Raw genomic sequence first — 12,239 nt, 5'->3', positions numbered from 1 at the left:
CATTATGGTCAATACGTTCCACTAGTGCACGTGTTGAACCACGGTAACATCCATGGAGATGCCATGGTAAGATTTTTTAATATTACGACATCCGTGCATCTTTTGCATACTTCTAAAATCTTTTGCATACTTCTAAAACTGAACTACATTGCTAACTACGAAGTTATTACTATGTTTTTCAACAGAAAATCCCGAAGGATTGTGTGCCTCATCTGATGTATCAGAATGGTCGCCTTGATGTTTTGAACATACAGCTAGGTCATCCTACGAATCTCACATGTCCATATCGGATTTCTAAAACCGGTGAACACATGGTAATCAAATAATGGAAAAAATGTATGGATAGTCGTAAGGAGGTTCTTGGAAGCAACATTGTGTGAAAGGCAAGAATTGGAGACAGGATAATCTCCATTCTCCATAATGGATAGTCAGGGGCTATCTTGTTTTATGCTATTTTACCTAAGAGAATATAGTAGGTCATAAGAGAATGTAGTAGGTCCTATGAGGTACAATGTTTATTATGTGGTACAATGTGCTAGAGTTGATGATGAGGAGTAGTTGTGATTATGACTAGTGACCAACTTGCTATGTGATGTCTCATTGATGAAAACGATGATGATGAGGAGGTGTTATGTGACAATGATGTATTATGATGATAAGTTGTTAATGACATGATGATGATGATATTTATTATATCGATGACTGAAAGAACCGTGGATTAGTTTCAAGTGGGTGTCCATCCACTTGAAACTAGTCCACGGTTCTTTCACCCAGTGATGTAATAACTCATTATGATGTAAAAACAATCTCTAAATTACTGCTGTATGAAAACTTGTATAAAGGTGTATGAACACAAAATGAAATAAAAAAGAAATAAAATATGGAATAATAGTAGTAGTGCGGGCTGGGAGAAGCGCTACTAGTAATTACCAGTACCGCTCTTTGGAGAAAGCGCTACTACTAAGTCGATATAGCAATAGCGTGGGTTTACCCACGCTACTGCTAACCTTTAGCTGTAGCGCCGTACCAGTAGCGCTCCTGCCCGCGCTACTGATAGGCCTAAAACACGCGCTACTGCTAGGCTTTTCCCTAGTAGTGCGTTGTCACTCATCGATACACCATGCCGTTCTCCGTCGATCACATTTACTAAGAAAGGAGATGCAGTACACCATAGAACATGCCGGGGGGCGACGACGGCCACCAACAGGCCCAAAACCCCGTCGTCGTCGATCAAGCCATATACCATGGAGCGACTCGTCAGTGCCGGTGATCCCGGCCATACCAGCGGCGATCTTGAGGGCTGCTTGGTCCAGTCCGGGGAGCTTGGCGATGGCTGCTATGTCTTCGTCAGACAGGGGCTCCTGGAAATGCGTCATGAGTAGGGCCGCCGCCTTTGGGGTCATCCTGTCCTTTGGCCTGAGAGCGCCCAACTCCTGCACCAGGTGGACCACCGCCCTTTGAGTCACTGGCATCGGGTTTGCCGCTGTGGCTTGGCAGGCACTGCTACGCGAGGGAACCGAGGTGGCCCTGGACTTTGGTGGAGCAGAGTGGCGTGGGTGAGCCGGCAGGTTGCTGATGATGGGCAGGGAGACAGGCGGGAACAGCACAGGGTGCACGTGACCGCTGCCCTCGTCGATCTGGATCATGCCCACCTGCTCCGTGACCGCTGACAGCTGGAAGCCAGCAGTGGCCATGGTTGGGGAGCTGATGCAGGGCAGCAGATAGGGGATCATCTTGGGGCTATCCATCTCTTGCGGGGCAGGAGGCGGGTGGGGAGGGGAGAGCCCACCATCCTCAAATGCCAGCGGGGTCTGCAGGGCCTCGATCATGGCGTTTTCCATCTCAAGCTGCATGCAATCCGTGCACGGTGGAGGGGAGAGCACAGGGCCTGAGTCGGAGAAGCCGAAGATGCGTGCAACTGGGTCCTCGGCAGCCGGTGTTGGTGGCGGTGGGGCTTGCCGGAAAGGGAGCAGAGGAGTGGCCCGCAGCATGGCCGGAGTGGCAGCGGCGATGGCCCCCTCAGAGCCCGCACTTTCTTTCCCGTGGCATCGCCCGACTGGGGTGCGGCTGCGGCAGTGGTGCGCCCCAGCAACCACGTCCGTGCCGCTCTCCTTGGCGTGGCACCCGTGGCCAAGCAGACGGTCCCTCCAGGACCGCCACGAGCCACCGCTGTTGTCGCCATCATCTTGATCATGTCTTGGGAGCCCGATGATGGGGCCACCACAGCCTGCGGCCGAGACGCGCATGGTAGAATGACGCCCTGGGCCTTGACCGTCCTCCATGTGCGCCACCCATGTGCCCAGCTCGATGCACGACATTGGGCGGTCATCCTCGTCGAATGAGGAGGAGAGCCCACTCTGCCCCGAGTGCGATGAGCGTGATGAGCGCGGCGAGAGCGGGGTCCAGTCCTCCACCAGGTCGATGTGCACCAGGAGGTCGTAGCGGTGTGCACTAGGGGGGACGCGGCGGTCGAGTGAAGCGAAACCGAGCACCTCATTGGCACGGCCGGCGCCGCGCTTGAGCACCCAGAGCGCGCGTCTCGTCGGGATATGGGCCACATCCCATACCCAGAGCCAGCAGGCGAAGGTCTTGGTGCGCCCCCTCTCAAGCATGCGCGAGTCAAGGCGGTCGACGCGGCCGAAGTCACCAAGGGTCTCCTCCGCCCCAACAAGCGACCAGAACTGCATAGGCAGGTCTTCGACGACGACGCGCACATGGAGATTGTACTTGAGGATCGCCGTGTGGTCGTCCTTGTGCCAGGATCTGATGAAGTACTTCTCGTCGTCGACCTTGAGCACACCGCGCCGCACCGCGTTGTCGCGGTATGCAGGGAGGTCGAAGTGGACGAGGAAGGCCTCCGGGTGGTGCACCATGACGCGGAGCTGATGCGGCAGGGTGCAGAGTTGCTCGTGGATGGCTTTTCCCACCGCCATCGGGTTGGTGGAGTGTCGGCGTTCGGCAGCGCTGAGGGTGACAGTGTGCTGCCGCAGGATGAACTCGGCGTGCTCCAGGTCGGGGGACGCCACGACGACTTTGTTGCTGGAGCGTGAATGCCTCGCCGGGTCGCCGTGGAGGGGATGATCCATCGAAGGCTGCTCCGGGCCAGCAGGAAGCTCAGGCGGTCGCGTACCGGAGCCCTGGACGGCAGCGGCCCCAACCTATCACGGGTAGTCCCTCCTGGACCCCCATTTCTAGGGTTTTGGGGGCACTCCTTGCCAAAATGCCCCGCTTGCTTGCAGATGATGCAGCGGAGAGGGTCTCATCAGTTTACATGGCATGGGAGCTTGCTCAGGCAGGAGAAGCATTTGCCCCTAAACTGGCTTAAGAAGGCCTCACGGCTGCGAGCCGCATTGAAGCCACGGCCCCGGTCCGAACGCCGCGCCCGAGGCCGCCGCGCCCGAGGCCGCCGCGCTGGACTCGCTGTGGATGAGCCCGCCCTCTTGTTCTTCCTCGAGGTGACCTTAGTCCACGCCCTGCCATCCCCCACGGCCTGGCCCGAAGAGGAAGGAGTGACCGAGGGGGAGGGGCAAACTACGACAGGTTTGAGGCGGCCATCCTGCAACGGGGGGGGGGGGGGGACGCCCAGATTCGGCGGTCCAGAGCCCGCACCCGCCCACATCGGCCCGTCCGGCCGCAGGATTCACGGCATTGAGGCCGGATCTAACGCAGAGACCGTTGACACCGCAGAAAATGGGGACGGGGGCCCCGAGGAACCATTGGGTCGAAGGATGCAGCCGATGGACGGAGAGCAGCGTAGGGGGCAGGGCCCGGGCGAGAGCAACTGGCGGAGGAGCGGGCCATGTGGGCAAATATGGTGGCCGCGTGGCCGGAGCGGACCACGGTGGAGCGAGAGCGTGGCTAGCCTAGCAGGGGGTGCCTCAGCGTTTTCGATGATTGTAAGGTAACCATGCATCTTTTCTTCTTCTTCCCCTGATCCTAAGTTTTTGCTTCCTCACATGATGTGTGCTATTGTTGGAATGTCATTTTATTTTGTTTTTCTTGCTGTTTAAATAAAATACTTAGATCTGAAAGTTTTAAATAAGAGAGAGTCCTCAATGAGCTACCCATTTACTTAACTACTCGCTTGATCTTCACTTATATCTTTTTGGAGTAGCTTGTCATTTACTCTTGTGCTTCACTTATATCCTATGAGTAAATTGTTGAATGAATTGAATATCATGAAGTTGGAACTATATGTTCATATCACGCCTAGTGGTAGCTTCACATTGGGTTCAGAAAGTGAAATCTTTTGAAGCTTGACAATCACAATATTGGTTATACAAGCAATTCATGAATGATTAGTATAAGGAAGAGAACTTTCACATGCAAATATATTATCTTGGACATCTTCTATGATTGTGAATACCCATTAATTATTTTCAAACTTGAGCAAATTAGTTGAAGTTGGACAAGGAAGACAACGTAATGAATTATTGTTGTGTATATTTGCATAGAAGTTATATTGTCATAGATCCTCCAACATGTGGTGTTTGCCTAGGATCTTTTGCTAGCCAAAAATTCGTACTAAGTAGAGATAGTACTTGTGCATCCGAAAACCCTTAAACCCAGTTTCTTGCCATGAGTGTCCACCATACCTACATATGGATTGAATAAGATCCGTCAAGTAAGTTTTCATTGGGGCATAAAGCAATAAAAAATGCTCCTAAATATGTTTGATCTTTTACTGTAAGGGAAAATTGAGCGATGTACGAACTTGTGATGGCAAAGTAATGAACTGCATAATAAAGGTCGCTATCATAAGGGGCAATATAACGTGATGTTCCTTTGCATTAAGAGCTTCGGCATCCAAATAAAAAGCTCTTGGCAACCTCTGCTTCCCTTTGCGAAGGGTCTATCTTTTACTTTTCAGTATTTACTTTTATGAAAAGAGTTAATAGTATGAATTCTCATTTCAACCTCTATTATTCTCTAGTTGGCAAGCATCATGTGGTGCAGAAAGATCTAGGCACATATGACCAGTCAAATATATTTGATCATGACTTATTATTGTTGACAATTATCTCTATGATAAATGAGTTGGGAGGTGAAACATTAAGCCCCTATCTTTCTCTATGTTCGGTGGATGCCATTAGTTCTAAGAATATGCTTTCAGTAGTAGCAATCATGGAAGACTATATGATGATTGAGTATGTGGAGCTCTTACTTTAGACTCTGTTGAATAAGTTGAATCGCAATTGTTTGGTGACTAAGAATATAGGTTGTTGACTTTCAAGAGAATTCATTGTTTGAACCTTAACATGTGAATTGGTTGCTACTTTACCATGATGAGTTTTATGAGAAAGAATTGTTGTTATGATGCTAGGAAAAATGATTGAAATTATCATTGATCAAACTTATGCACTTTGCTAGCATTCACACTTCATAAATTATTTCTTTTATCATTTACCTACTCGAGGACGAGTAGGAATTAATCTTGGGGATGCTGATACGTCCCCAACGTATCTATAATTTATGAAGTACTCATGCTGCTATATTATCATTCTTGGATGTTTTACAATCATTTTATAGCAACTTTATATCATTTTTTGGGACTAACATATTGACATAGTGCCCGGTGCCAGTTGCTGTTTTTTGCTAGTTTTTTACATCGCAGAAAATCAATACCAAACGGAGTCCAAACACAGCGAAACTTTTTGGAGATTTTTTCTGGACCAGAAGACACCCGATGGGCCAAAGAAGTACCAGAGGGGAGCTCCGAGGGGAGCACAGCCCACCAGGGCGCACCTGGGTTGTGCCCACCTCCGTGGCCTCCCGCATAGCCTCTTCGCCCTATAATTCCCAAATATTCCAAAAAAACCTCTTGGTAAACCTAGATCAGAAGTTCCGCCGCCGCAAGCCTCTGTAGCCATGAAAAACCAATCTAGAGCCTGTATTGACACCCTTCCAGAGGGGGAAATCATCACCGGTGGCCATCCTCATTATGCCGGCGGCCACCATGATGAGGAGGGAGTTGTCCACCCTCGGGGCTGAGGGTTTGTACCAGTAGCTATATGTTTAATCTCTCTCTCTCTCTCATGTTCTTGAGATGTCATGATCCTGATGTATCGCGGGCTTTGTTAATATAGTCGGATCATATGGTGTTTTCCCCTCTCTATCTTGTTGTGAATTGAGTTTTCCCTTTGAGGTTTCGTTTTATCAGATTGAATGATTTTATGGATTTGAGAGCACTTGATGTATGTCTTGTTATGAATACCCATGGTGACAATGGGGTATCATATTGATTAACTTGATATGTGTTTTGGCACTCAACTCGTAGATTCCCGAGGTGACATTGGGGTAATCTATGCATAGGGGTTGATGCACGTTCTCGTCTTTGTTTCTTTGGTAGAAATCTTGGGGCACTCTTTGAGGTTCTTTGTGTTGGATTGAGTATTATGAATCTGAATTTGTTTTGGCATTATTTTAGTATGAACTCTTGATAGATCGACCGGAAAGAATGACTTGTGTTATTTTAGTACGAACTCTTGATAGATCAATCGGAAAGAATAACTTGGTGTTATTTTAGTATGAACTCTTGGATAGATCGATCAGAAAGAATAGCTTTGAGGTGGTATCATACCCTACCAACTATTTCTACTTATGTTCTCCACTAGATAGGAACTTTGGAGTGATTCTTCATCGCACGTTGATGGATGGTTATATGATCCAATTATATTAGCATTGTTGAGAGATTGCACTAGCGAAAGTACGGACCATAGGTCTCATTTTCAAGCATTGCAATACCATTTGTGCTTACTTTCGTTACTTGCTACCTTGCTGTTTTTTATTGTTATTATTACAAAAATCAATATATACTATCATTACTACACTTGTATCACCATCTCTGCGCTGAACTAGTGCACCTATACAAATTACCATTGTATTTGGTGTGTTGGGGAAACAAGAGAATTTTTATTATTTGGTTGTAGGGTTGTTTGAGAGAGAACATCTTCATCCTACGCCTCCCACGGATTGATAAACCTTAGGTCATCCACTTGAGGGAAATTTGCTACTGTCCTACAAAACTCTCCGCTTGGAGGCCCAACACGTGTCTACAAGAACAAGTTGTGTAGTAGACATCAAGATCTTTTCTGGCACCGTTGCCGGGGAGGTGAGTGCTTGAAGGTATATCTTTAGATCTTGCAATTGAATCTTTTACTTTCTTATTTTATCACTAGTTTGATTTATAAAAGAAAACTACAAAAAAAATGGAATTGAGGTTGCATCATATTGTTCGTCTTTATAATGTCTTTTGTGAAAATGATGGAAAGGAAAATTGTGCTCAATTGATAGAAGAAGAATTCAATAAAATGTATTGCATAAATGATGAGCATGATTGCAATGTTATTAGTATGAATTCTATGAATATCCATGATGCTAATGATATGCAAAGCTACAAGCTTGGGGATGCTATATTTGATGAAGCTGATACTTTTAGTCCCCCAAGTTTTGATGAGAAAATTTACTATGATGATTGCATGTCTCCTATTTATGATGATTATATTGATGAAAATGGATTTGGAGAGGTCATGACTTTATTTAATGATGAGTCCACTATTTTGGAGGAGGTTGCATTTGATTATGACAACAAAGTTTCTATATATGATGAATATGGTGATGACATGTATGCCATATTGAATAATGATAACCATGAAACTTTTCATCTTGGTTTTAATTCCCAATCACATGATAGTTATTTTGTTGAGTTTGCTCCCATGATATTTTATGAGAATAAATTTGCTTATGTGGAGAGTAAAAAAATTCTATGCTTATGTATCATGAAAATAATGCTTTATGTGATAGTTATATTGTTGAACTCGTTCACGATGCTACCGAAAATTATTATGAGAGAGGAACTTATGATTCATGATGCTCCCTTTATGTTTCAATTCTTATCTTTTATGCTAGAATCATTGAGATCATCATGCCTAGCTAAAAGGCATTAAAGAAAAGCGCTTGTTGGGAGACAACCCCACACTTTTACCTACTGTTTTTGTGTGTTCACATGATTAAGCTACTGTAGTAATCATGTTTTATTGCATTTGTTTCAATAAAGTGCCAAGTAAAGCCTTTGGGATAGTGTGGATGATAGTTGACTTGAATCTGTGCAAAAACAGAAACTTTTGCGCTCAGTCCCGGAATTTTCAAAATTCACTGGAACGTGCTTTTGATCTGAATTTTTTACAGGTGATTGATATACAAATTCCCTACGTTGTCCTAATTTTGCGGAATTTATGGAGCAGCAGAAGTATGGTTGGAGTACAGATTACTACATACTGTTCTGTTTTTTGACAGATTCTGTTTTCAATGCATAGTTCGCTTGTTTTCTAGTTTCTATGGCTTATATTTCTCAATATAAATTATGGAAATGATAGAGTACAGTAGGAATTATGTGCAAAGAATTATAAATCTTTTCTTGGACAGTACCCAAGTGAATGGTTTGCTCTTTATCATACTAATCTATCTCACAAAGTTCCGGTAAGTTTTGTGTGATTGAAGTTTTCAAGTTTTCGGTGACATATCGACATGAGGAGAATAAGGAGTGACGAGACTCTAATCTTGGGGATTTCCAAGGCACCCCAAGGTAATATTCAAGGAAGATCCAAGCAACTCAGCCTGGGGATGCCCCGGAAGGCATCCCCTCTTTCGTCTCCAACATTATCGGTAACCTCACTTGGAGCTATATTTTCATTCATCACATGATATGAGTTTTGCTTGGAGCATCATATTATTTTGCTAGGATTTGCTTGTTGTTATTTATAATAATTTGTTGCATCTCTTATTTCAATAAAAGTGGCAAGTATAGCCTTTACCATGCTTATTTTGCAAGTATATGAGTTGCTGTTTCAAAACAGAAAGTTTGTCGCTGTTGCAAAAATTCCCGAGAAAAGTCAGAATGTGATAAAATGTTGAAACTTTTTGCACAATAAGCTCTGGTAAATTTCTACAGTGTGCTAAGTTTTCAGAATTTTGAGTTAAATAAGTATGGATACTTATTCATCCATTACAGACTGTCCTGTTTTGGCAGATTGTTATTATGTTTGCATTGTTTGCATATGCTTGCTTGTTTAATGATTCCATTTGAGGATAGGAGTATTAAATATGTAGAGGCATTTAGTATGCAATGTTGAATAATAATTTTAGTTATTTGCTACAGTAGAGAATGATAAGGTTTTGCATTGATTTATACTAACTTATCTCACGAGTTCTTGTTGAGTTTTGTGTGGATGAAGTTTTTAAGATTTAGGGAAACCGTGATATAAAAAGAATTAAGGAGACACAAAAGCTCAAGCTTGGGGATGCCCAAGGCATCCCAAGATAATATTTCAAGAAGTCTCAAGCATCTAAGCTTGGGGATGCCCAATGCATCCCAAGATAATATTTCAAGAAGTCTCAAGCATCTAAGCTTGGGGACGCCCCGGTAAGCATCCCACCTTTCTTCATCAACAATTATCGGTTAGTATCGGTTGATCCTAAGTTTTTGCTTCTTCCCATGATGTGTGCTATTGTTGGAATGTCATTTTTTTTTGCTGTTTAAATAAAATACTTAGATATGAAAGTTTTAAATAAGAGAGAGTCCTCTATTAGCTACCAATTTACTTAACTACTCGCTTGATCTTCACTTATATGTTTTTGGAGTAGCTTGTCATTTTCTCTTGTGCTTCACTTATATCCTATGAGTAAATTGTTGAATGGATCGAACATCTTGAAGTTGAAACTATATGTTCATATCATGCCTAGTGGTAGCTTCACATTGTGTCGGTAATATACCCCGCGGTATGACTCGGCCGGAGATATGACTCGGTTGGGACTTGGCGTTTCATCGGTAAGCCGCCCGAAGACAGGCGACTCGTTGATGACCCGGCCGGGCCTGGTGACTCATTGGTGATACGGCAGGTGTTTCAGATGATCGACAAGACCCAACAGCCTAGAAGGAGGCTCATGGGAAGGCCAGCTCATATTATGGTGGGCTAGCTTAAGAGGAAAGGCATGAGGAATATTTCCCTTACAAGGAAGCAAGACCCGGACTTGTATCCGTCTTGTAATAGAAGATAGACTAGTCCTAATCATACTAGGACTCCATATGTAACCCGCCCCTCCAACTTATATAAGGAGGGGCAAGGCACCCCAAGTTGGACAAGTTTAGACAGACGAGTCAATAGCTCTCGAGAGAGAGGTAGCCAAAGAGCACCCTTGTAATCATGAGCACCATGATCAATATCAATGAAGCAGGATGTAGGCTTTTACCTCCACCGTGAGGAGCCGAACCTGGGTAAAAAACCTCACATATCTCGTCCCACTCAACCCCTCTCAAGCTACTACGTAGATGCATTGGCCTCACGACTAAGTCCTCACACTAGGACATCTGCCATGACAAATCCACGACAGTTGGCGCCCACCGTGGGGCCTGCGCACGGTGGTGTTGAGTTCTTGGAGGGATCTCTCCCAGGGATCGAGAAGGTCGTAACTTTCTGGATGAAGAAAAACTCAGCTCGGAATGGTCTATATCAGCTTCAAGTTCATCGGTCCAGATTTTACAAATCTGTGAGATTTAAGTCAAAGAAGAATTAGGGTTATAATCTATCCGCGGCCACCGTTTTACGATTTATTCAGTCCTTTTCGAGTCGCCAAGACGGAAGGACGTGTCCGATTAAACCGATGCCTCACGTATGCCTTCTCGTTGGAGAAGGATTGCTCTCCGGGCCCCGCCTTGAGTCGGCTGCGCTTTAAACTGCCATAACCTCGAGTGCCTTGCTGGTTCTGTCCTCCTCCGGCTTGCCCCACGCGTGGCAAAGCTGCCCACTGGTTCACCTGCTCCAAGAAGATATGCTGATAAAATTGTCCGTGCACCGAATCAAGCTTAGGGTTATCATCTTTTGTCAAAAAGTCTACCATCACAGCGTCAAAATATTTGCAAGTCCCGATGAGATTGGAGCCTGCCTGTACTACCAAATAAATAAGAAGACTACCATGAGGACTCGGAAAGAGTCAACCAAGCCAACCAACCCAGTCTCAATCCAAGTCGCCCTCCACTGCCAGGCTGCTTCCAAGGCCGTCTACGAGTCGCCGCCTGGTCTTGACCACAGTGGAGCTGCTGTCCCCTCTTATCGCGCGCTGTTCTAGCAGTTGCGGCCTACTTCTACCTTGGGCCGCCTCACCCTGCTAGATCCGTGGCCTGTTAGAGACCCCGCTGAGCGCCCCCACCGTCGAGCGCCTCTGCCTCGCTCCGCTATAGCGCGTCGAGCCGCCTTGGCGCTGCATGGAACCCTCGTGCGACCCTGCCACGACTGCAGTTGGCAAGCGTGAGCCACCGCCTGCTTCACCGATGCGCCCCTCGAGTCGCCTCGCTCCACCATGGATGAGCCGCTCCGACGCGTTTGCTTCAAGCGCGGGCCGCGGGCCTCCTCTGACCCACCTGCCATGAACTGGAGTGGATGGGGTCATGGGCCTGGATTCATTCCACCGCCACTGCAGCCATCGCTGTGCCTCTAGCCCGCTTCCGAGCTGCCCTCCGCTGGCAGTGTGGCCACGACTGCACCCTGGGCCAACCGCGCCAGGCCAGCCTGCCTCCGCCACAAACTGCCTCCACTCCGCCTCAATCCGCCGCGCCCCGCCTCGAAGCCGGTGTCGCCGGCTCACCCCCGGCGCCCTTCTGCTGGAGCTCTGCCATGGCCGGCAGGCCTCTGCCACCGTGGCGGTTCTCCCTTTGCCGGTGAAGTTTCCACAGCCAGAGTCCTCTCCATTACCGGAGCAGACCGTGCCTCACGCCATCGCCCCCGCTGCTGTTTTAAACAGCGCCCCCAATCTTGACCAGTGAATCAAAATTCCAAATGGGCAGCGATTTAACACACAGGAGGAAAAAGACTGAGGCAGCATTACCACAGACCAGTCATTAAGACGACAAAGAGCAACAGTTCAGCTTGCAGACCTTCCCGATGATCTGTTGTCTACGGTTCTATCAAAATTGCCGCTAAAGTGACAACATGTTTAAGGGAGAACAGTACACTCAGAAATTCATTAATAATGTTAATTTCGTCATGCAATAGCATCAGTGCATGGTCGTTGAAGAGCTGGTGATCAAATTTGGATTTGAAGGGTACTGGATCATATCAACACATGGTTTGCCTTTGTTGTTTCATCAAGGACGGCGAGCCTTGCCCTTGATTTAGTGCCAGCCAATTCCCCGGGTCGTACTGGTCAATACAGATTACCGGTTGGGCTGTTAAACGATGGAAACA

General features: G+C 46.5%; 1 protein-coding gene across 1 annotated transcript; it reads right to left on the bottom strand.

Moving 5' to 3' along the window:
• Positions 1-1,503: 1,503 nt before the first annotated feature.
• On the bottom strand, positions 1,504-2,687 carry LOC109740762 (uncharacterized). Its single transcript, XM_040397997.1, is given in 2 exon segments — positions 1,504-1,769; positions 1,772-2,687. Coding segments are annotated over 2 exon segments (1,182 nt in total).
• Between the last annotated feature and the right edge of the window lie 9,552 nt (positions 2,688-12,239).

The sequence above is a fragment of the Aegilops tauschii genome, chromosome 1 (genome assembly GCF_002575655.3).
Source record: "Aegilops tauschii subsp. strangulata cultivar AL8/78 chromosome 1, Aet v6.0, whole genome shotgun sequence".
In the NCBI taxonomy this organism is placed as follows: domain Eukaryota; kingdom Viridiplantae; phylum Streptophyta; class Magnoliopsida; order Poales; family Poaceae; genus Aegilops; species Aegilops tauschii.
Note: the sequence above shows the minus strand (reverse complement) of the source record. Positions and strands in the feature narration are given on the sequence as shown.